General features: G+C 36.9%; 1 protein-coding gene across 1 annotated transcript; it reads left to right on the top strand.

Moving 5' to 3' along the window:
- Positions 1-1078: 1078 nt before the first annotated feature.
- On the top strand, positions 1079-26293 carry LOC114239978 (uncharacterized). The gene is made up of 6 exons (XM_089728491.1): positions 1079-1111; positions 3465-3561; positions 19815-20067; positions 20983-21150; positions 21561-21737; positions 25728-26293. The coding sequence occupies exons 1-6, from the start codon at positions 1079-1081 to the stop codon at positions 25828-25830; spliced, it is 831 nt and encodes a 276-aa protein (XP_089584617.1). The 3' UTR covers positions 25831-26293.
- Positions 26294-27029: the final 736 nt, after the last annotated feature.

The raw sequence follows: 27029 nt of genomic DNA, 5'->3' as shown, positions 1-27029 counted from the left end.
TTCTTTGAAAATAGCTGGCACCATACTGTGATATAGCTTTATCTTCTACGAGTATATTCTTCGCCAATAAATTAGCTTAGAGTGATAGCTAACAGAATCACTTCGATCCACATAAAAAACTTACACTGCTTTAAATTATTTGATTCGAATTTAAAATAAATTTAAAAAAACAGTAGGTATTGGATTCTATTCTTTAGTAAAACAAACACAAATTGACTTTATTTTCATTCAAAGCATAACCGATTGGGACGCTCGCTCAGATTCAGAATTTTCAAATAAGTGTATCTTGAATTTATTATAGTTTATCGTATATTCTCTTAGTACAATAAAAAAACATTCATATTGTAAAATCTGTATTTTTTTTACGAGCAATGTAAAACGTGGAATACGTATTCTTTTTTTTTATTATTTACTTTTTTTTGTGACTGAAAGATTACTGGTGGCCCGGAGGCCTTTCCAGTTTCACCAGAACAGGTGGGCAACCGAAGGCTCAGCCAGGAGGGGTGGGATTTGCTAATAATTGCCCGAGCGCCTCCGAAGGAGACCTAACAACTCAAGAGCAATAATTGCTTCGCGAATGAATCTACTACCGGATCGGAATCGCGACCCGCTGAGAAGATCCGGCGAGAAACTCAGCGGGCTGATGCATGGGTTAGATTGCACGTCGACCTCTTTGTTTAGTTCGACGAGTACGGTTAACGTTCCTAGTGTTAGACCTGAAGACGTCGTTATGGCTTACTGGAGGCCCGAAGACCTTTCCAGTTTCACAAGGACAGGTGGGCGAGCGAGAGCTTAGCCAGAAGAGGCGAGATTTGCTAACTATTCTCAAGGGAGTGTTTTATGTGTATTTTAGTAAATTAACGTTATTTTCTGTTTACTTTAAAGCTGAATCGTTTAATCCGATTATGACAAAGCAAACTGTCGCCTTTTGCCATGCATTTTATTAACCCAGTGATAGAATTAATCTATCTTCAATTCTCTCCAAACCATTTAGTAAGCGTAAGCGTAAGCGTTCTCCCGTAAGCGTTTCTCCATTCCGTTTTAAAGTGAACAGATAACATATTTTTAACCCGGCGTCATGGAGGTGGAAAATGACTACACGGACGTGGAGGTGGGTCTACCCAATATTTTGACTTAAGATATATCAATAATATTAAACTAAAAAAATTTTTTTTTGTGATAATAACTTTATTGTCTTATGGTTTAGTAAATCAAACAAGAATTTGTATTGCAGAATATCGTAATTAAATCTTTAAATTCACCTTTTTCTTTACTTACACTTTTTTTACACAAAAACACAATCTCACAACCAATTTGAATCAATTCACAATATTCGTATTTCAAATAATATTTTCAACGGAAGTCGAAACATAAATATCGTAATACTTTTTTTATGAACTAAAACAACAAGCATAAAAGACGTTTCACGCGCATTCTTGGTGAATACATAAAAATAGCTGTAGAAATAGCACTTTCCAATAATCACTTACCGTGATTTCATTCCCGGAACCATTTATTGGGTGGTAATTAAATAATATTCGTTTTTAAACTCAACTTGGTATGCAATTCTAAGTTCCAATAAATCGGAACATTTAAAAAAAAACACACCGTTGGGTATACCACTTGCAGTTCTGAATGTGCTTCGGAATTTTCCTTTTCAGCCGTACGATTTTTAATATATCATTTGTGTTAGCTTAAAGTAGAGTCCTTGATTCCTTTGCCATTGCATATACCTTGAGAGATGGCAACTCAGGGAGTGAGTGAATTCAAAATGTTTCTCTTTTCGAACTTAGTTAGGACTTTTAGCGGAAACGCGAGGAGCGAAGTTGCTTGAGCTGTTTCGTTAATTTACTGTTTTTCTTGTTTTAAATGTATAATAACGGCGTCTTATTAACCGCTTTTAAAAATAAAACTAAAATCTATAATTATAATAATCATAATACATATAAATTGTTATTATTATTTAATTAAATTATGTTTGAAGGGAACGATGATCTACTTAAATAAAATATTTTTACCTGTCAAATTCGTGTGTACCATAAATAAATTTATATACCTCTGTACTCAATGTTTTATTGTGATTTTTTATTAAAGCCGTTCAATTTACCATATTATCTAGATAAATGTACCATGTACATACATTTACATATGTGACCTTATTACATCACAAAACTGGCTGACCATCTTGAAAAATATGTCGTAAAATTTTATGATATAATCTATGTCATATTTTTAGCATATCAGATCGACGCTTCGGTAAACAAAAGCCAAAAACCGGTCGAAAAAGAATATATTATGTACAATTATATTTTACTTTGAAATTTTGGAACAAGCTTTTTTACGGGCTTAGATGAGTAAGCGAGATCGTGGCTCGGCTGATTATAAGTGACTATAAAAGTTCATACGTATCATACATAACAGACGTTGACTTTCACCATATCATTAACGAATATCAATTTTTAACGAATGTGGAGAATGGGATCACATTCAAATTCAGCTCGAGATAAAATACGTATGTAAACTTGTTCAGAAACACAAAACTACATATTTGAGGTTATACCTATTGAAAAAATATTATAATTTAAGAAATACAGAAAAAAAATTAGCAAATTTCCACAACTAATGCGGAGTGTTTTATATTTTAATTATTACATAAATGTGATAAAATTATACTAAATGAAGTTTTAAATTAAACTGTGCACGAAATGTTAGAAAAACGTAAATAACTCTTTATAACATACATCCTTTTTCAATACGGGCTTTGGAACGCAATAACTTAAAACTTAGAAGGTTTGAATTTCGAAGAAGAGGTAAGAATCAAAATTAAATTTCCTTAAAAACTTTTCAAAACAATCTCCTTCTATAGTGTAATAGAAAATTTATTATATCTAAACACAATCTAGACAAACTAAAATTAGTTTCTTAAAACAACAGTAACAAAACGCTCTGAGCACACCAGACACAAAACAGAATTCTGTTTCCGGTTAATTTATGCATGCCAAGCGGAAAATTGCATATGAAGGCAAATTTTATTTACAAAAGAATGCGTTCGGTTGGCGGGAGATCAGAACTCGTTCAAAAAAAATCATTCTATGCAATCGACGAACGCTGCGCGCGCGTCTTGATGTACACAGTTTTGGCGCCATTTTGAATCTCCATAAAATAAATATGTAATCAATTAATCGTAAATCATAACATATCAATTTAAATATATTTAAGTGTAATTAGACAATGTATAAATAAAATAACAAAAATGGAGTGTAAAAGCAGTGTGATTGTGACTTTGTCGTGTTTAAATACATTTTATCGGAAATTTATTATTTGGATCGTATATGCGGGTGTTATTTTGTTTTTAGTGCCATCACCGCCATCAGTATTTTGTGAGCCAGGTAAACTATCCAAATTAATGTAGCATTTCACATTTTCCCAATCGAATTTATGTCTGTATCTATTTATTATTGAAGTTAAATACATTTTATCGGAAATTTATTATTTGGATCGTATATGCGGGTGTTATTTTGTTTTTAGTGCCATCACCGCCATCAGTATTTTGTGAGCCAGGTAAACTATCCAAATTAATGTAGCATTTCACATTTTCCCAATCGAATTTATGTCTGTATCTATTTATTATTGAAGTTAAATACAGCTTGATGCGATGTAAATTTAACATAATGATTGAGTAGTAAGCTTCTTTTTTTGCGAAAAATCGGCAATAATTTCGTTTAAATTAGAATTATACTATTAAATTGATGGTCAATTATATTTACTGGATATATGGCGTATTTACTGGTGGTAAGACCTCTTTTGAGTCCGCGCGGGTGGATAATACCACCCTGCCTATTTCTACCGTGAAGCAGTAATGCGTTTCGGTTTGAAGGGTGGGGCAGCCGTTGTAACTATACTTGAGACCTTAGAACTTATATCTCAAGGTGGGTAGCGCATTTACGGTGTAGTTGTCTATGGGCTCCAGTAACCACTTAACACCAGGTGGGCTGTGAGCTCATCCACCCATCTAAGCAATAAAAAAAAAACTATGCCACGGATACTACCATCGCGAAGAAGGGATACGCTTTATACAAACGACACTGCGATATCGATTCCTATCAAATGGTTTTATAAAAAAATGGCATCATTTAAATTAACAAACATAATATCGGTGGGATGGAAGGACAGCACCAGTTTTTGCCGCGAATTAATTTAATACGACCACGAGATGTATGGAAATGGTAGTGCAAGGTAGAGGGGGAAGAGGTCGACCGAAGAAGACATGGATGGAGTGTGTGAATGACGATATGAGAGAGAGAGGAGTGAGTGTTGAGATGACGGCTGATAGAAGAGAATGGAAGAGAAAAATTAGCTGTGCCGACCCCACATAGTGGGATAAGGTGGAGAAAAGGAAGAAGAAGAAGACGTCCTTACGGTCCTTACCCGATTTTTTCATTCAGCTATTAGATGTCTGCAACTCTAACACTAGTTAAAGGGACTCGTTCTCATTTTGATGAGAAAAGTTATCGTATTTGACTGAAACTTAATCCATTACCTCATCCCGGTGAGTTTCTCGCTGGAACAACTCAACGGGTCGCGATCTTGATCCGATAGTAAATGCATTCGTGAAGCAGCTGCCCATTAGCTGTTAGGTCATCGAAGGCGCTCAGACAGCTTAGCATAGCAAATCCCACGCTTCATTCCAGAGCTCGTTCTCGCCAGATACGGTGAAAAATTAATTCGATTCAATTAGGGGTGTTTGCGTTATAATACATTTAAATTTAAACACTACAAAAGCTTTGCTTTGCTTTGCTTAGCAGCTGATAGAGACCCATCAGCTGCTAATAATGATCGCACCACCATACCCCAGAGTAGACCTGCCTAATACTACCTCGTTTACCACGTTTGATCAAGTACTGCTCTGTAATGACTTTCATTCATACCGTTTGATTGGCACTACAAGATGGTGTTTTTTAGATAAGGATAGATCGACTTGGCTTTTGTGAGGTCTAGCAGGTTCGTTGCCTCAAAAAGACGTCATACTCACTAACTGGAGTCCCTCTAAAATAGTCCCGCAATCAACGTGTATATAATAAATAAAAAGTGCCTTATCCTAACAACAATAGGAGAGATATCACGCTTATACATTCAATTGAACAATCAAACAGTTACATTCTTACGTTTGTTTACAATTCAAAATCATAATTACACATTATAAGCGTATAGTAGACGAAAAGAACATTACGTAAAGAGTACCGGTAATATTGTAGATACGTGGAACGAAATGGCACAGCGGTTTTGATAATCTATTGTTACACAATAAAATTCAATTTTCTATAACTCGAGATATGACAATATTGTTTTTATTGCCCGCGTAGGCAGAAAAGCATACGGCCCACCTGACGGTAAGTGTTTACCGTCGCTCATGGATATCAACAATACCAGTGGCAGAGATAAGCCGCTGCCTATCACTTAATACTCTCCACAAGCCTCGTTTGAAGAAGGAAATGTCATAGCGCTCGGGAAACACCGTGGAGGGGAGTTCATTCCAAAGCCGGATGGTACGTGGCAAAAATTATCTCTGGAAACGCACTGTGGATGAACGCAGTGGCTCCAGCCTCCAGGTAGTATGGATGAACTCTGCTCCGGTAGCGGGCGGTGCGATGATAAAAACGAGAAAGTATTCTGAATATTCTATAAAAACGTATTTGAAAAAATTCACTGAGCATTTAAATTTAGTTAAATACATTAAATCATTTTGTACGATCATTATTATTTCAAATCTTATTTGATAAGTAGATCTTTCCTCGCCTTTCACTGATTATTTATAATATTAATGAGAGACAGCAGTACCTTGTTGTGAATATGTCAATTCGAATCGCGTATTGAATAAATATTTGTATGTATGTAATATAATAATATAATAGTATGTGAAAAGCACTAATTTGTTAATTACTGAAAAATCCTTCCCAGAAGTGACAAAATCAACTGTAAAAAGATGGAAATCAATCGTGTAGATTAGGAACACATAAACATACACATTTATATAATATTTTGTAAATATATTAAGCACTAGCTGTAGGTACCCGTCCGCTTCGCTGGGCATTTAAAATTAACAGTATTATTTCTCACCCCTACAAAGTCATCGTGGCCTAAAGGATAAGACGTCCGGTGCATTCGTGTGTAGCGATGCGCCGGTGTTCGAATCCCGCAGGCGGGTACCAATTTTTCTAATGAAATACGTACTCAACAAATGTTCACGATTGACTTCCACGGTGAAGGTATAACATCGTGTGATAAAAATCAAACCCGCAAAATTATAATTTGCGTAATCACTGGTGGTAGGACCTCTTGGGAGACCGCACGGGTAGGTACCACCACCCCGCCTATTTCCGCCGTGAAGCAGTAATGCGTTTTGGTTCGAAGGGTGGGGTAGCCGTTGTAACTATACTGAGAACTTAGAACTTATATCTCGAGGTGGTTGGCGCATTTACGTTGTAGATGTCTATGGGCTCCAGTAACCACTTAACACCAGGTGGGCTGTGAGCTCGTCCACCAATCTAAACAAAAAAAAAAAAAAAATCTCATCATTAACGCCCCCGCAACTGGTGTAGGGAGTCCAACACTCATATAAATATTAATTAGCCTATCCATTAAGTACATGTATTTTCTACATGGATACCAAGTTTCAAGTCAATCGGATGCATGGTTCAGTAGTTATAACGGAACACCCGTAAAAACCACTGTAGATTTATATATTAGTACAGATTAGATTAATTAAAACCGGTGTTCTACATTCCAATATCGCGGTCTCCATTCTAGTCCATAATGCCAAATTTGCATCATTACGAAACGCCTTTTTTGTTATCTTCTAAGGCAGACGAGCTTATTATGGTACCTGGTCACGGTCGCTCATAAACAATAACAGAGCCAATGCTGCCTCCTATACTATTGCAAAAATGCTTAAAGTAACTAAAAAATTTACGTGAACTTAATAAACAAAAGAAATCATACTAGATTTCATTGCTACAATACTTAGAAATTCTAATGATGTAATGTATCTAACAAGGCATTTGGCAGCTAAGTGGATTTGATAAAAATCCAATAATATTATTCCTAACGATTCGATAATATCAATAATCGATTTCAGCAACTCGATTGCACAATTCGTTTCGCGATTCGATTGAAGTTGATTATCCGGTCACTCCACCGACTCGTTCAATCTGTATTACTGACTTAGTTTGTATTCAATATACGAATTTGCGCGATCTATGAGGTCGCGACTTACCTGTAACTAATCTCTTACTGCAGCCTGAACGTGTCTCAATTGCACTGAATGAACGAAATACACCATACACCACTGCTTCGCAAAGACTATATATAGCTAAGCGTGCGAGCTCGATTCTATCATTCGTTCAATTTGTGAAGCTCTGATAACCTGTGAAAAAAATGACCTCGTTATACGGCACTTTTCATCATCAATTCATAGGTTGTGTAGTCTTAACTGGAGGTCGCGAAACAGTAAACGTAATATAGGAAGATCCCATAGTTAGATATAGCGATGATTTACGAAGGAACGACAGGAAGTGAACGAATAACGAATGAATCACTTTCACCAAATTGACCTAGTCGTAATTTTTGCGACAAGTTCATTTGGTTCGTTCAATCATGAACGACTCATTTACATTGCCTACAACTGTAACTCCATAACGAGACATTCGTACTATTAGTGTATTGTCAACGAGTCGCTCGCTGTTCATTGACACATCAATCTACAGATCAAAACAAAAAATGTATTACAATCTAATAACAATCTTAGCCCTTGGCACTCGAGAGGTGAGTCTAGTTCACGGCTTTGTTTGGTGCGGAAATTCAGTGCGCTGGTAAACAAACTATTTATGTTGCTTTATTTTATGATTGACATCTTGTGATTCCTCCCGATCCACTAACGGTGCTTCTAGGTACTTCAAGCACCGGTCACCGTTCTCGTCGAACCCGTCGCTTGCGACGAAGGGCTCGACGAGTAAATTAACTCTCTGACACAGCCCACTGAGTTTCTCGCCGGATCTTCTCAGTGGGACGCGTTTCCGATCCGGTGGTAGATTCTGCGAAGCACGGCTCTTGCTAGGGTTCGTGTTAGCAACGTCTTCAGGTTTGAGCCCCGTGAGCTCACCTACTAGTTAAGGTTACGCTGGAATAGCCTCTCAAGGCTACCAGCTTGGATAGGAAAAAAAAAAAGACGTCTTGTTTATGTTTTTAATATCCGTTAATTAAAGTTCTTTTTGTCGTTTGTAATTAAATCATGTAGTACGCCATACTTCCCTCTCGAGTGCAAAGGTTTAATTCTATGAAATATCACAAAAGTAACTGATTTTAAGGAGATCCATTATGGCGCATAAAAACTTAATAAAGGTCATTACTATGCGTTCGTGTTCATCACGGCCGATCACGTATGTGATAGGTGTTCTGTTTCCTCAAGGGATTTACCATTATATAAAATAAATGGCAATAAAATGTCTTCCTGTATGTATTTTTGAGACGACATTATTATAATATCGTCGGACGTGATTGCTTATATAAACCATTACTCGTATCGAGTATTTGAATATGTAAATAAATTAAATGACTTTAAAAAGTTCTAATTCTCACTTTTGTTATTTTCATTGACATTGTCTTTGACGTTTCGTATACTTTACAGTTTTCGTGAATCGTAAATTAAGTTTTAATTATGATTCGCGAAAACCAATGGAAATATTGTAATCTATACTAATATATAAATCTAAACTAATGTATAAAATACAGTGGGTTTTACGGATGTTCCGTTATAACTACTGAACAATGCATCCGATTTACTTGAAACTTGGTATCCATATAGAAAATACATGTACTTAATGGTTAGGCTAATATTTATATGAGTGTTGGACTCCCTAATAATTATGACAATACACAATAATGTTAATTTTAAATGCCCAGCGAAGCGGGCGAGTACGGCTAGTGTAAAAATAAAACTCTTAAATAAATGACATTCATGTAATCTTCACGGTACATTTTTAAAATAATTATTAACATGCATATATGTGGAACAAAATGAAATGCCTGAAAGCTGACTGTTGTGCCGAGGGTAGCGGGTTCGATTCCAGCATGGGACAAACATTCGCATGATGAACAGGTTTGTTTGGTCTTTGTCTGGGTGTTTATTATCTATAGATGTACATATTTAAACATATACACTTATGTATATGTTAGTCTGTGGTACCCGTAACACAGGGAATCCTAATTTGGGACTGAATGACCGTGCGGAATTTATTCCTAGTTATTTATTTCTTATTCCTAGTACCGCTAGGCCGTGAGTGCATTGCCGGCTAATCATATCAGCTAATAATGCATCGGTCTTCTAGGCATCGCGTCTGATGGGACTATTTTTTTAATTAAATTTTTTTCGTCATATACGAATATAATATAACATAAACTCCACTACGGAAATAAATTTGTGGAGACCATAATAATAATAGACAGATGGTTCGAGCGATAAGTAGATAGATAGAAATAAAGAATCAAAATTACTGGTAATAATTATAAAATATATTCAAAACATTCTTAATGTCGTCTGTGCACGGCGTTGTCTGATTAGCTGAAGATCATAGTTTAACCAAAATTTTTGCAACTTTAGAGAAGAGCCATTTAAAGTTTAAAATTTGGATATCATAACAAAAAGAACATTCTTCAGCTATTTAAATGACGTAATCTTTTTTTTATTGCTTAGATAAGTGGACGAGCTTACAGCCCACATGGTGTTAAGTGGCTACTGGAGCCCATAGACATTTACAACGTGAATGCGCCACCCACCTTGAGATATCAGTTCTAAGGTGTCAGTATAGTTCAAACGGCTGCCCCACCCTTCAAACCGAAACGCATTACTGCTTCACGGCAGAAATAGGCAGGGCGGTGGTCCCTACCCGCGTGGACTCAAGAGATTCTACCACCAGTAATTACGCAAATTATAATTTTGCGGGTTTGATTTTTATTACACAATCTTAGTTAAAGTCCAATTAAAAACATCGCATCTTTAATTACAAAAGTAAATGTCGCGTATTAAGCGAAATGTCGATTAAACCAAATATCATTTCACCCTTCGATATGACTAAATTATAACTAAAATACGTGAAGCAAAAACTTTGTATCCGTTTTTACGAAAATTGCGCGGACGGCGGAGTATGAAATTTTCCACTCTTAGAGTGAATATAGAGAAGAAGTGCACAATGCTAATATATTTTTTTAAATAATGCATAAAAGATACATTAAATCAATAAAGAAAACATTACACACACTACATACCATGTATTTGACGCACACACGCATGCATACTATTTATTGTCAAACTTTTGTTCTTGACGTCTGTGGTCAAATCATAGACCTATGGTCAAATCGAGAATAGATTAAATATTGTTTGTCTTTATTAATATTTTTTTATAGTGTAGTCTTGGCGAAATTTGTGATTATAGAAGTATAAAATACAATCATAATAGTGTACAAACTTACAATTCCAATTAATTATACTGCGGTACCTTTAGCTATAACTAAAATACACTTGTCAACGTAAGCTACCAAATAAAATTATGAGCACCAATGATCTTCACTTGGTTGGTTATAAAGCGAAATGTGAAATGAAAGTTGATGATCTTGCAATTTCCACATTATTTATGGAATAGCATGTCTATTCGATATTGCTATCTCACTATAGGAGAAACTTAAATCTGATTTTTGAATGAAATTTCATTTTCTCTATTTATGTGAAGTTGGGCTGTCTGTGGCCTATTACGTATGCCCAAGGAACTTATAATAATGATAGGCCTTTCAAAGTGTCCGTGGCCTTTTAGATATGGCCAAAGATGATGCCAGTAGATGCCGGAGTCCGCGGATGCTACTGCTCTTCTAAGACATGAGACATTTACTGGTGGGAGTACTCTTGTGAGTCCGCACGGGTAGGTAACACCACTCTGCCTATTTCAGCCGTAAAGCAGTAATGCGTTTCGGTTTGAAGGGTGGAGCAGCCGTTGTAACTATACTGAGACCTTAGAACGCATATCTCAAGATGGGTGGTGGCATTTACCTTATAGATGTCTATGGGCTCCGGTAACCACTTAATACCAGGTGGCCTGTGAGCTCGTCCACCCATATATGCAATAAATAAATACATGTGTGACAAAACCGAAAATTATGTATTTAAATTAAAACGCGCACGTAATTATCGCTTATACTCTCACTTTCCACTGAACTCGTAAGCGCTGAATAAAATTCACAAATTCTGCTATGACAACCTCGCTCGATCATTATCAGAATGCTATGTCACTGTAGAGGCTGTCCACTGCTCCCTACGATAATTTTAAATAATCGTTTAGAAATCTTTAAACGTTTTTATTTTGTATTTTTTACGCTTACCTTCACACGTGAAGTCGAATTTTTAGTATATTCTTCTTCTTTGTGTCTACCTTGTTAAGTCAAATCAAAATGAAATCAAAAATTTTTTTTGATTCAACGTAAATGAAAGTAGGTACATGCTTGTTGAACGTAAAAAAGAACTACCGCCAATTCACAAAAACTAGCCTCCGTCTTGAGAAGAACTGTCAAGAAACTCAGCGGGCATATTGTCTTTTTTAATAGAAATTTTTTTTTTTATATTAATTTTTACAATGATTATTATAACGTAACAATTATTGCAATATTGAAATGCCCGGAGCGAGCAACTCATTCCCACTTTGTGCAATCTTCTAGATAATCATTGACTTTATAGTAAGCTTTATTGCACAGATGTTCTTTAATAGTTTTCTTAAGCCTAAGTATATGTAGGTTCTGAACATCTTGTGGAATTTTGTTGTACAGGCGCACAGACAAACGCCCGAATGAATTTCGTATCTTAAGTAACCTACTCATCGGCACAACAAGCCTGCGTTTGTTCCTAGTATTATATTATGTATGTCCGACTTTTTAGGAAACTCCTCAATATGTTTACGAACATACATCAAATTTTCAAAAATGTACTGGCATGGCATAGTGAGAACTTTAATTTCTTTAAATTTATCCCTCAGGGAAAAATTATCCCACTAGGTGGGTTCGGCACAGCAAAATTTTCTATTTCATTCTCTTCTACCAGCTGTCATCTCAACACTTAAACCTCTCTCTCTCTCATATCATCATTCACACACTCCATCCATATCTTCTTCGGTCGACCTCTTCCCCTTCTACCTTGCACTACCATTTCCGTACATCAACTAGTCACATGCGTCTCCTCTCTACGCATCACATGTCCAAACCACGCTAACCATCCGCTCTTTAATTTTCCAATCACCGGGGCTACTTTCACACTTCCTCTGATACACATATTCCTTATCTTGTCCATTTTTGTCACTCCACACATCTATCTCAACATTCTCTTTCAATGAGTTTTTCAACTCTTTCATGCTTTACTTCCGCCGCCCAACATTCAGATCTCTATACATATAAAAATGAATTGCTGTTCGTTAGTCTCGCTAAAACTCGAGAACGGCTGGATCGATTTGGCTAAATTTGGTCTTGAATTATTTGTGAAAGTCCAGAGAAGGTTTAAGAGGTAGATAAATATGAAAATGCTCGACATTAAATAAAAATAACAATTTTGTTTTTCCTTTGATGTCTCCCCCATCGGACGGATTCCTTTTGTTTGTTTTAAGTTTATTTTATACAAAACTTTAGGTCTTTTATTTATCGATTGAGGCACTACGAAGTCTGCCGGGTCAGCTAGTCATAAAATAAAAGCCTCCACCCACGAAAATATACCATATTATTTATTCAAACAAGAATGCAGTATTGCTTATTGGCAGAGATGAGTACACCAGTTATTTATTTTGTTAATTATATGTACCTCCCTGCTTCTTATGTCAGCATTCTACTTATACACGTAAAGAAAACACCATTAGTTTTAAGAAAAAATTCTTAGGCAAGTACTCTCATCTGTAATTCAATGAAGAGAAATAATTCAATAGAGACATTAATGGTTTTAAATGTTGTTTTCGTATTTAAATTACAGGTGAGTGAATATTTTATTTGGTGAATTTATTTTAATTTTATATTGTCCATAAATTCGTATTTTTATTACAGAAAACGCAGTTAAGTCTTTCATTGTCTGAACTAATTGATATAATTATATACATATTACAACTCATATAACTGGTAGTTTATTTAAATTATTTTTCATCAACTCTTCTAATATATTTGTATTTTTTATTTTGTTTTTTATTAATTTAAATTCAGACAAACCCAGAATGAATGAATCATCACTACATAGTATAAAACAAAGTCGCTTTCTCTGTCCCTATATCTGTCTGTCCCTATGTATGCTTAAATCTTTAAAACTACGCAACGGATTTTGATGCGGTTTTTTTGAATAGATAGAGTGATTGAAGAGGAAGGTTTATATGTATAATAACATCCATTAAATAATGGAGAAATCAATAATAAATTACAGTTTCCGAAGCGAAGCGAGGGCGGGTCGCTAGTGTTATATAAATTACGTTTTCAACTGAAACGATTAAAACATTTAAAAATATACAATCGATTATCGTGGTATCGTGAAAACGCGAACTGCTTTCGTTAGCGGTCAGCCGGTTCACGATTCGCGCTGATCTCCAAATAACGGCGGCTTCACCGAATCGGAGACCACTTTCACTTCGCAATGCTCCTTAATTACAAAGTATTCTTTAAGAAAAGCGTGTTATTTAGCTTATTATTTTACAAACGAAAGTAAACAGGTTTACGAGTATTATGTCAATTAACAGCACGATCGGACCAAACGAGACGTATAGAGGTAGGACGAATTCGTCAAAACCGTCACAAGGTCGATTCATTGATTAATAGATTGTCGAAATAATCCTTTTTTTTAGATCAGATAAATCGAACTGATTTTGGTAAATCAATTTTTTTTTCTACTGGTGGTAGGACGTATTGTGAGTCCGCGCGGGTAGGTACCACCGCCCTGCCTATTTCTGCCGTGAAGCAGTAATGCGTTTCGGTTTGAAGGGTGGGGCAGCCGTTATAACTATACGGAGACTTTAGAACTTATATCTTAAGGTGGGTGGGTGGACTAATACCAGGTGGGCTGTGAGCTCGTCCACCCATCCAAGCAATAAAAAAAAATTAAAAAAAAGACGAATTCGTCAAAACTGTCACAAGGTCGATTCATTGATGAATAGATTGTCGAAATAATCCTTTTTTTTAGATCAGATAAATCAAACTGATTTTGGTAAATCAAGTTTTTTTTAAGACCCGTTTTTGATCTAGTTTTTTTTTCCTTACGAGAAATGACAACATCATCAAACACGGATCGTATTAACGTTCAATAAACGAACATAATTTCGGTGTCAATTTCGACACGTACAAATTAAATAAAGACCAGCTCTATCTAAACATTTAACTATGAATACTTAAGCACGACCTTTTAACTGTGTGTACTTGAAGTTTTAGCAATGCGACCGCTTCCGAAGGCCGAACAATGAAAACATTATCAAATGAATTTCATAATTACACGAGCAGAACCGGGTCAAGTGCTGTTGCGGGTCTCACAGATTTTAAACATTCATCACGAGATATTTTACGAACAGTTTACCCACTCAGTTTCTCGCCGGATCTTCTCCGTTGGTCGTGATTCCGATTCGGTGGTAGATTCCGCGAACCACTGCTTTTGCTAGGGCTAGTATTAGCAAATTCTCTCAGGTTGAGCCCGCGAGCTCACCTACCCGTCCGCGAGAAGTTGGAATAGCGATTTAGGCTCCAGTAAATAGGTACGGGAAAAAATACAAACAAATTTTGTGTGCTATTTTTCTAATATGATATCACCACTCATTAAGCAAATTTATAAAATTTGCGGAATCGATCTTAAATCACACGATATTTTTCTTGAACTCGTATATAAATATGTTTGATATATCTTAATAGATCACTCTAGATGTTGTTTGTTAATAGTAAACCGCAACATACCTGATGTATCTTTTTCGAAATCTCTGTAAATAAAATGGCTATCGGTTCTTATTCTCTTAGACCGCCTAATGTTACAAAGTAGACAACAATAAAAAAAATTAGTAGAAAAAGGGATACCTACAGCATTTGAAAACAGACCTAGCTGCAACGCTTGGTACGAGCACATCGTGCGTGAAAAAAAAAAACATTTAAGAAAGCATTGTAGTATTACGGCAAAAATTCCATGGCAAATTCAATCAGACACAAAAAAAAACCTTTTTATTGACCATTTTCACAGCACAATATCTTTGACAGGCGCTGTATGTACATGCATTGGACGTGTCAGAACTTTAAGTAGGTGAGTTGCTTGTGTGGACTTTGAAACATCTATCACATGTGCTCGGCCTATCGCTTTCCGTCAATGAAGCATTTTCTTTTTATGCAAATGTGAAAATCATTGAACACGATATTGATGACTAAAATTTGTTACAGGCTATTTTATCTATTTATTTTACTGGTGGTAGAACCTCTTGTAAGAAAGCTGCTGTCCATACTCCGTTGAACTCCGTCAGTTGACCATATTTTACGACAGCCATGGGAAGAGATAGAGTGGTACCATTCTAGGCCGAAAAGACACAGCCGATATAAATATTCGTCAATGAGTTTGGTCCAATGAAAAAAAAAAACAGTACATCCTGCGTCGTCAGAAAAACAAATTTTTCGTAACTAATCTCGAAGCTTCTAACTCATGCAGAGGAGGCACTGTAGACCACATACTGTTACCGACTTTTAGACATGACACATCGTCCCTAATCCTGTCGTGTCATGTGTTCCGTATTGATAGTAAGGCTAACTGTTATTCCAATCGAATTGTGACTTTGACCTCATGAAGCCTAACTTCAGCAGCATCAACAGCGTGAGCATTTTCGTCACGGCTTTTTACAGTTAATTACTTTACGGCTTACCCACTGTCATGTGGATACTGAAACTCACGGACAAAGTGAGTGGCATCACCCAGATTAAGACCCGAGGTGGGCTTTTTTTTATTGACCTTGTAGGCAGACGAGCAGTCGGCTTACCTAATGGTGAATAATTACCGTCGCTCAAGGATGTCAGCAATGACAGGGGCACAGCCAAGCCGCTACCTACTACTAATTTGAAAAAGGATATGTCCTAGCGCTCGGGAAAAACTGTGGAGGGGAATTCATTCAGACAAAGCAGACAGAACGTGGCAGAAGACATATCTGGGAACGCACGTCACCCACTTGCAGGCCCAAGTCCTAAGTCTCAGTTTTACAGTACAACGGATATCCCACCGAAACAAACCGAAACGCACGACTGCTTCAAGGTAGAAATAGAGGGTGGGGGTACGTATCCGTAAGGGCTCACAAGACGCCTATACCACCTGGAGACTCAAACCATATTTTAATTTATATTCCCATCTTGAGTATAAAACTCCACCAATCATCCCCTTTCTTCTGTCTTGGGCAATCTAGACCCCATTACATTTTTATGTTTTGCCTTTAGATGCGAATAATGCGAATTAGATGCGAATATATACCTATCACATATAAGCAATTCAAGCTTACACAAGGTATTCCTTTTTGGTCTGTAACCTATGGCTCAATGGCGTATATATTAAATTCATTAGTTTCGTTGAATTTCCAGAGCAATCCTTAGCAAAATACAGATATTAAGACGATAGTAATAATAATAATTCATATCCTCTTAAGGTATTTGAACCTTGTACCGAATACAGATCCATTGAGTCACTGATGTTTATGATTATAACAATACTTTCACTGTTCAATGACCTTTTACGATCGAGTATTATTGATTTGAGACGGTTCATCTATTGACCTTACTCACTGCTTTGTATTGCAATTTAACACTTAAGTTGCATCTGTTTATTGAAGACTTACTTCTGAACGTATTTTCTGAATGTTATGTTTTTTGGTTTTTTATGATTGAAGTATTACTGGTGGCCCGGAGGCCTTTCCAGTTTCACCAGGACAGGTGGGCGAGCAAAGGCTCAGCCAGGAGGGGTGGGATTTGCTAACAACCGCCCGAGCGCCTCCGAAGGAGACCTAACAACTCAAGAGCAGTTGCTTCGCGAATGAATCTACTACCAGATCGGAATCGCGACCCGCTGAGAAGATCCGGCAAGAAACTCAGCGGGCTGATGCATGGGTTAGGTTGCACGTCATGTTATAACATTAATCCACCTTGAGTTGCAGAACGAATCTATTTCCAGAGAACTAAATGATTACCAATTATTTGCATTTGACTATTTCCACTGACACTCATAGTTTAAAAACATGGTAAACATTACGTTATCTTTTTTGTATTCTATTGACAATTTTTTAAAGAAATTGAGTTTCGCTAAATAAGATATTTTTATAACTTTGATACTAGGCAAAGAAAATCGCATTTAAGCGAAATCAATAAAGCTCGTTTTTGGCTGTGAAATAAAAAACAAATAAATGAGAATTCTTCTCAAAGTATACACCAGCACTCGTGTTGATCAAATAGAAGGATTTAATTAACAGCTGCAGATCAAAATATCAATTAACTGTACTTTTTTCGCTGTCAATGAAAAAATCAGGAATTGCGTATATAAAACTCACGCTATATTTTTAGATTCGTCATTAACTAGGCTCCGACCTAACCTCGGGTGATTGCGTGATGATTCCAACACAATGAGCGTTATGTAATTGTTTTTATATTGTTCATTGACATAATTAACCAAGTATAGCTTTTTCTACTTAATTCAAAGACGATGTTCCATTGATCCAAAAATATGAGCTAAGGCTTCCTTATAAATGTCATTAAGAAGTTTATACTTTGTATTGGCAGTGAATAATATGATTTAATTTCGATAATTTGGCAAACACTATTTACTTCGAAGTGGTCTTTCTATTTTGGTATTTAAATGTTTGACATTTGAAGCAACAAAATAAAATTGAGTAACTTTAATAGTTTTTGCACATAAGCCGAATCGTATCGCATGACGTCATTTGTGATTAAATGTGTAATCTATGGTCAGCTCAATCTATATTTTAGCCCCAAATGACGTCACAGGCAGCAAATTTAAGAACCGTCGCGTTTTGCAAATTTTGTAGTTTCGAAAACTTCGAGATATCGGTTTCTGTGTTGTATTATCAAAGTCCACCCATGGGATCACACACTTAGGTACTGTAGTCGACACCTTGTGACCTCAAACTCCGGGCCCAATCAAAAAGTAATTATGACGTAAAGAACAAAAATTTTGTTATAACACGTGTAATCCCAGAGTAGATAGATCTACTGCATTCAGAATCACATAATCTATTCTCTAATCCGTATTTTAAACACGAAAGTACCTAAACATATCAAACAGCCATTGTATCGCGAATTCAATTAAGTATCATTGTTACAAACCATCCAGTGCGTGAAGCAATGAATTATTGTTTTATTTAGGTTAGATTTTATCACATTAAATGCGGCCATTCTTTCAGAATTCAGTATCTATTGAAAAGGATCAGACTCCGATGTTCTAGTATCGATTGTTGGAAACCTTGTCTGCATTCGTTACATAATTACTTCTCCTGAGTCACTGATATATAACGCACAACCTATATTACTAAAACTAGTATTACTTAGAGTTTTGGCCTTTCACTCCCTTCGCGTTGTATGCTTACGTGTTTTTTTTTTATTGCCCTTGTAGGCAGACGAGCATACGGCCCATCTGATGGTGAGTGGTTACCGTCGCCCATTCAGCAATGCCAGGGGCAGAGCCAAGCCGCTGCCTACCGCTTAATACTCTCCACAAGCCTCGTTTGAAGAAGGACATGTCATAGCGCTCGGGAAACACCGTGGAGGGGAGCTCATTCCATAGCCGGATGGTACGTGGCAAAAAAGATCTCTGGAAACGCACTGTGGATGACCGCAGTGGCTCCAGGTAGTACGGATGAACTCCACTCCGGTGGCGGGCGGTGCGATGGTAAAAGCGAGATGCCGGTATCATCTCGAACAATTCCTCAATTCGTGTTGTAAGAATCCTCTAAAAAATTCATATGGTCATCTGAATTGGTCGCCTAAAAGATAAGAGGCTCGATTCCTTTATATACAGCGATGTAGTGCCGGTGTTCGAATCCCGCAGGCGGATGCCAATTTTTGTAATGAAATATTTACTTAGCAAATATTCACGAATGACTTCCACAGTGTAGGAATAACACCATGTAATAAAAATCGTACCTGCAAAACCTGAATTTGCATAATTACTGATGGTATGAGTCCGCGCCTGTGGTTCCCTGCCTTTTTCTGCCTTGACGCAGTATTGCGTTTCAGTAACTGTAACTGCGTAAGTAGGATTTATTCCAGAATAGAATAATTTCAGTTTGCAATAACTTTACAGGTTGCAACGAGCCTGAATGGTAAACTTTACAATGTAATTTAATAAATTATCCTAACAACTAAAAATTTCATTGGCCTTGGAAAAGTATTTTTAAAGTGCTTATACTGATCATTGATTATTTTGGAATTCTCACATTTGCTTCTTGTCCTTGGAGTACTTTATGTTAGGGAATCTAATTTACTCGAACTCCAAGACGACTACCAACTAAACCCCATCAATCACCCCTTCCCGATGTCGAATTCCCCGCCTCAAACGAAACTTAAGTCAGGTTAGGTAGAAGAGATCCCACGATTAGCACTATAATTCGACGTGAGGATCATACAAAAATCGAACACGAACACATTACAAACAAAGAGATCCAAAACTAAAACATACCTAATTACCACATCTTCATTATAATTATTTACTGATCTTCTAAAATATAACTGCCTTTCTTCTGTTACAGATTGGACACGTCAATTGACCTATGATAAAATATACAACAACTCACATTATGCCCAAATCAGGTATATAACGAAGCCATACAAAAATCAAGTCAAAACTAGCAGTAGCAACCGTAGTAACTACGATGACACAGCCAAAAGGAACGAAATAGATTATAGGAAATTTTATAAAGATAAATCGAAACTGCTTGTCGGCTTCGCGAGAGATCCTTTCAGGTATTCAGTGCCTCACGAGGATTATGCCAAGGGTGTGAGGTAGGTTAGCATTACCTAAATTCTTTAAGAGCACTTTTTAGACCAAGCTGTTGGGCTAATGATTCAATTCAATTTCTTTTATAATGGCGGTCCTTTTTGATTTCGCCAAAATCCAGTTTATAGAGCTTGGTTTGTAGTTTTGGTTGTGCCCAGATGTCTTCAGGTGTAGTTTGGGCTCTTGTTTGTTGGGTGGACTTCCATTATCCAATTTTAATTATTATTATTTTACAAAGTAATCGACTGTTGAATTACTTACCTAAAACAAGACAAACAATATTATATAACCAAACATATTGTTAGAAGGTTAGTAAGGACAAACAACTTTAGTCTAATGTTATTCTGGTTAACATATTCACATAAAATATTTACAAAAGGTGTATGTACTAGTTGGGCTAATGAACGACGTTAACTCTTTCGCATCCAAACAAACAATCCAATGCGTTACCAACCTCATTACTCACACCTGTTGACCATTAAAACTCGAAAATGATAACTAAAGCGATTGGTTATGGCTATAATATAACAATAGGCAGGATATCCAAACTTCTGTTCCCAGGATCAAGACATGATATCTGGTACGAAAATATGGTCGGTTAATGAAGAAATAGCTTTAACAACGGGGAGAAACTGAAGTCGCATAACTATTATATCTTCTGACCAAATTGTAACTATACTTGAGACCTTAGAACTTATATCTCAAGGTGGGTGGCGCATTTACGTTGGGGATGTCTATGAGCTCCAGTAACCACTTAACACCAGATGCGCTGTGAGCTCGTCCACCCATTGACCCATCTAAGCAATAAAAAACAAAACAAAAATAAAAAATATTGTTACATGAGGCCTTCTGTAAATTTTAAAATCAATCCAAATTGTATTTTCCTATTATATGTTTATATTTACCTCTTTCTTTTTCAGATACGTGAATCCTAATTCGTATAAAATGGATAATCGAGGTAAACGTGGTGTTTTCCACTTGTATAATATGATACAGTGCGCCACTGGATGTGAGCCTCTGTCGTATAAGGGGTATGGTTGTTACTGTGGATTTCTTGGAACTGGAAGACCCACAGATGGTATAGACAGGTAGCAATGTATTTTTTAAAGGGAGGGGTCTATCTTTGTTGGCCATGAAACTGTAAAATTTATTTATTTAGACACACCAACAGCAATACACACAAAACATTCAAGCTTAAAATTAAGTACTGGTATGTAAGCCAGTTACAGGCATGTACAGCAATCTCTTATAACACACTATGACATGTTACAGCAATTTTACAAACAGCGGAAAAATAGGCTAAATTTAAATGTTAGAAGTACGACAAAAAAAGTTTTGAAAAGAACATGAAAGCAAGAGTTTACTACTTAACTCTTCTCTCATCAATTATAAACAAAGGAACTTGGATACTAATTTGTTTTTGAGACCAGGACACGTGTCGTTAAAAATGTCGAAAATGTAAAAATTTACTAAATTTAGGTGATTATTTAAAATGCAGGTGTTGCAAGATGCACGACCAGTGCTACGAGAATATCTACTGCCCTTTCTTCACGGTATACTTCCAGCCGTACTACTGGAAGTGCTACAGAGGAGAGCCGCTCTGCGCTTTGGAGAACTATCAGAGTCAGGACCAATATGTTAATGGATGCGCCGCGAGGCTTTGTGAATGCGACAGGTAATTTTCTTTTCCTTTCTCTTCTTTTCTTCTCTTTTCTTTTCTGAAGTGCTGTGTCGTTTTGAGTGTCACATTTTTTAATACCTTAAAAACTAAATGAGCTTATAACCAACTCAATTTATTCTTTGTTAATCTATTTTTTACTAAAGTAAAGTGACGTAAGGTATAATTGGACATTTCTTAAATTATTCGATTTTAGCAGCAATTCTTAATCTATCTTACAACCTTCCATTAATTGGGTACTCACAAGAATTGATTTTGTAACGCTTCGACGTTCTAGAAAAAAAAAGTTAAAAATAAAGTAAAAGGTAATAAGTTAAAAAACTAGGGAAGAAATTCGTGTTTTATTTTTGTATACACTTTTTCTAAATCTGTTTTTCCAGTAGCTATTTATTAATCTATTGCTTAATTTCATTAATGAACGATGCCTTTGTACTTATTTTAACTAAAATTTACTTCACATTGAACTAAAAAAATCTCATGTAACTACATTAAAAAACACTGATTTTTGAATCTAATATAAACGACTAAAGTAAAGTATGTAATTATTTTGGTGGCGCTTAATGACAATGGTGTTTGTCTTGCATTAATCCGCGGAGAGGGCTGCCTACGGAAGGATAATCCTGTTAAGGGAAAATTTTAAATTCCATTAAAAATTATCGACTTTCAGCGCAAAATCAGATGACCGCTACCCACATAACTTCCAAATATTATCTCGGAAACTTCTTCATCGAATTAACTCTTGTCCATTTATTCACACTAATGGTCCCGCAGTAGTCGAAATTTGACTATAATTTATTTAAATTATAAGTTTGAACATTATTATGGTTATATTATCAAAGACTATTATTATGCTTCTATAAACACAGATTTTACCAAGACTACACTATAGACAAATAATATTAAAGATAAACAGTATTGACCTATTTTCTATTTGACCACAGACTTTAAGCATTAGCTAAAGTTTGACATTAAACAAAGAGTATATATATACCTAGTCAGGTCATAAGTATTGTCACACAGTAAAAACTTTTCTTTTAGAATGCTGGCCACAAAAAAGTTTATTAAATTCGAATTTCGAATTGTTTCATAAAAATAAAAATGTATACTTTTAGAATTTTACTCATTTTTAAATATGGAGTGGACGCTTAAAGAAGACCGTGTTGCAGTTATTGCGTTGCATCGTTGCGGTTACGCGCCAATTCAAATTTTTAACATACTGAAAAATTTGAATATAACCAAAAGATTCGTTTGTCGTACCATCAAACGATACAATGAAGACTCTAGTGTAGATGACAGGTCAAGAAGTGGTCGCCCTCGGTCTGTTAGGACTCCAGCAGTGATAAAAGCTGTGAAGGCGCGAATTCAAAGAAATCCCAAACGTAAGCAGAAACTGTAGGCCCTTCAGATGGGGTTAAGCAGAACCACGGTGAAAAGGGTGTTAAATGAAGACTTAGGGCTTCGGGCATATCGAAGAAAAACAGGACATCGTTTGAATGCTCGTCTAATGGACCTGAGACTGAAGAGATGCCGCGCTTTGTTGAAGCGGTACGCGGGAAAAAAATATCGGGAAATTCTTTTTTCGGATGAAAAAATTTTTACTGTAGAAGAGAGCTACAACAAACAAAATGATAAGATGTACGCACACAGTAGTGAAGAAGCGAGCAACCGTATTCCGCATGTCCAACGAGGTCATTTTCCATCCTCGCTCATGGTATGGTTGGGAGTTTCTTATTGGGGCTTAACAGAGGTACATTTTTGTGAGAAAGGTGTAAAAACGAATGCAGTTGTGTATCAAAATACAGTCCTGACGAACCTTGTGGAACCTGTTTCTCATACCATGTGCAATAACAGGCACTGGGTATTCCAACAAGATTCGGCGCCAGCTCATCAGAGCGAAGAGCACACAGGACTGGCTGGCGGCGCGTGAAATCGACTTCATCCGGCACGAAGACTGGCCCTCCTCCAGTCCAGATCTGAATCCGTTAGATTACAAGATATGACTACACTTGGAGGAAAAGGCGTGCTCAAAGCCTCATCCCAATTTGGAGTCACTCAAGACATCCTTGATTAAGGCAGCCGCCGATATTGACATGGACCTCGTTCGGGCTGCGATAGACGACTGGCCGCGCAGATTGAAGGCCTGTATTCAAAATCACGGAGGTCATTTTGAATAAACTTTAGTTTCATAAGAATCTATGTTTTGTTAAGTTCATTTTGGTATATGAATGGTTACATAATGAATAAACTTGTTTCAATTATTTTACATTAAATATGTGACAGAATTTATGACCTGACTAGGTACATATGTATGTGTGAAATACATGGCAGCGTGTGTAATGTTTTCTTTATTGATTTAATGTATGTATGTTTTATGAATTATTTAAAAAAAAAATAGCATTGTGCACTCCTTCTCTATGTTCTCTATCAGTGTGGGAAATTTCATACTCCTCCGTCCGCGCAATTTTCGTAAAAAGGGGTACCTACAAAATTTTTGCTTCACGTATTAATATATAGATAAAGTTTGTACACGTTTTGTTTATGGAAAGAGTTCGCTATAAATAATGTTCATTGTGAGTTCTTTAGTATTTCACTTAGATTCAGCGGTAGGCAGCGGCTTGGCTGTGTATCTGACATTGCTGACGGCCGTATGATCATCTACCAACAGGGGCAATAAAAAAAGCGTTATCATCAACCCTATAAGCCTAAAATCTTGATACATGAGATCATCTTCTGGACCATATAGACATCTACAACGCAAATGCGCGACTCATCTTGAGAAATAAGTTCTAAGGTTTCAGTATAGTTACAACGGCTGCCCTACCCTACAAACCGAAACGCATTACTGCTTCACGGCAGGGTGGTGGTACCTACCCGTGCGGATTCACAAGAGGTCCTACCACCAGTAAGATTCCGATCCGGTAGTAGATTCAGCGAAGCCCTGCTGATGTTAGGGCTGGTGTAGTAATTCGCTCAGATTGTACCGGTGATACTAATCTATATGGTAATAGTACTTTTTAGCAAGGGAAAATGTTATGGGTTCGCGTCACCGACATGCGTAATAGCGGTGTACCTGTAGCTATACAGGCGACGTATTGTGCAGCACTAGTGCTGTGTATATCTTCACAAATAAAATAGGAAAAAAGCTCAGTAAAAAGTGATTGGTATATTAATTGTTATTTCTATGAATTAAATATAAGTTTTCACTTCTATAGGCAGTCCCATTTTTTTTTTTTTTTTTTCGATTAGAGGGCCGAACCTCCTACGAGGTCCCCGCGCAAAAGGGGCGCGCGGGGTATGTGAGACTCAACGATCTGCATGGTGTTGTGAGCAGACCGCGGGCCCAAGGATTTTAGGACCCACCCACTAAACGACTCCCCTGCACTCTTACACCCGACGTCCGATCCCCTCCGAGGTCAGAACCCGGATGAGGTAGGGGGGCTACCGCGGTCAACACTACAACCAGACGGCGCGGCTCACCCCAAGGACGCCCAGCCGACGGAGCCTTCGAGGCGAATCGAAGGCTCTGAAACGTCGGCCGTCTCGGTACGGCAGCCCGTCGGGCCGCCCAGACGGTGCCGCTGGTGTCCCGGAATACCCCGCTGGACCAGAACCAGCCTGCCGGGTCGGGACGCGATACACCGTCGACCGGTCGCTCTATTCACTCCACAGCAGCGCGCTAGAGTGCTGGTGGCGCGCCGCGCGGCCTCACCCCCTCAGGCGCCCCTTGACCTTCACCGGGGGGAGGCCGCCACCTACAGGGGCCGGGACGTACGGGCGTATTCCCGCCTCCGGCCCCCGGTCTATAGGCAGTCCCTATGTCTACCTTTTTTTTTTTTTTTTTTCCTAAATATCCATAACCCAGTACGTTTATTATAGTTAGAACTTATAGACCACAATCAAGGTTTATCGTTTCGCAAATTATTTAAATAACGGCTCTAACGGCAAAGTTTCAACGAAATAAATAAAAACATTTTCTTTTTCCAACAGATTATTCGCGATGTGCGTAAGAAGATACTCTTGCCCGAGAGGGAGATCGTTCTGTTACTCGTCACCCGTCAGACTGTTCCAAAATTTACTAGCTTTCCGGTAGTTGTTGATGTCGCTGACTTAAATTGTGCATTTTTCTGTCTTCATCATCATCACAACCTATAGGTGTTCTGAACATAGACTTCTCCAATCGATCTCCATTGCGGCCGGTCCGTTGTTATCTGCATCCAAAGTAATCCAGCGATTTTCACTACTTGAATTACTATAATACTCAATGTCTTCATAGCAACAGTTTTAATAGATATACAAAAATAGTACCAGGTTATAGAATGAACTTGAAAGCATATTTTCTAAGATAAGATTTCTATTTCATTGTCATCTGAGAAAAATGTGATATTTTCAAATTTTCAATATACTAAATTCTACTTATACTGACATACTACAAACTGGCGTATATGTTGGAGTGGAAAATAGGAAAGAAATATATATTAAAACATCAATGTTAACACTGAAGAATAGTGGTGGTTGATAGAAGTCTGCGCCCTTAAAAGATGTATATAAATATTTTGAGTACAAATTAGTTAATAAATTATTGTTGTATCCAAGGTTTTTTATTATCCCTCGTCTATGTTAAACACTTCTTTCAGTATGATAATATTATTTGTTTATTCCTTTTACATATATATTTAATACTTTGTCTGTTCAATGCCAATCACGTTTGAATAGTAATCTTCAGTCGCGTGTTGAAACTGATACGCACATTCTATTCTCATGTTCTCGTTCAGAACTTGTACATATACAAGTTTGTCTTAAACGACATATTTCTATATTCTACTAGTTGATCCGGCAGACTTCGTAGTGCCTCAATCGGTAAATAAAAGACCTAAGCTTTTGTATAAAATAAACTTAAAACAAACAAAAGAAATCCGTCCGACGGGGGATACATCAAAGGAAAAACAAAATTGTTATTTTTATTTAATTTCGAGCATCTTCATATTTATCTACCTTTCAAACCTTCTCTGGACTTCCACAAATAATTCAAGACCAAAATTAGCCAAATCGGTCCAGCAGTTCTCGAGTTTTAGCGAGACTAACGAACAGCAATGTATTTATATAATTATATTATATAGATAGATAATAGCTACAAAATTATTTGTTCAAGTGTCCATTGTTCAGGAAGAAGCAAGGGTGTTTGCGTTTAACGACAAAATGCTAAATATATCCGGAAAAGTCATGATACAGTTATAGTGAGAAAAGATTTTCCTTCGTAATTTTTCGGAAAAGTTCGTATTTATCGTGCTC

The sequence above is a fragment of the Bombyx mandarina genome, chromosome 06 (assembly GCF_030267445.1).
Source record: "Bombyx mandarina strain Sakado chromosome 06, ASM3026744v2".
Classification (NCBI taxonomy): Eukaryota; Metazoa; Arthropoda; class Insecta; order Lepidoptera; family Bombycidae; genus Bombyx; species Bombyx mandarina.
This window is presented reverse-complemented; position numbering and strand designations above follow the sequence as displayed.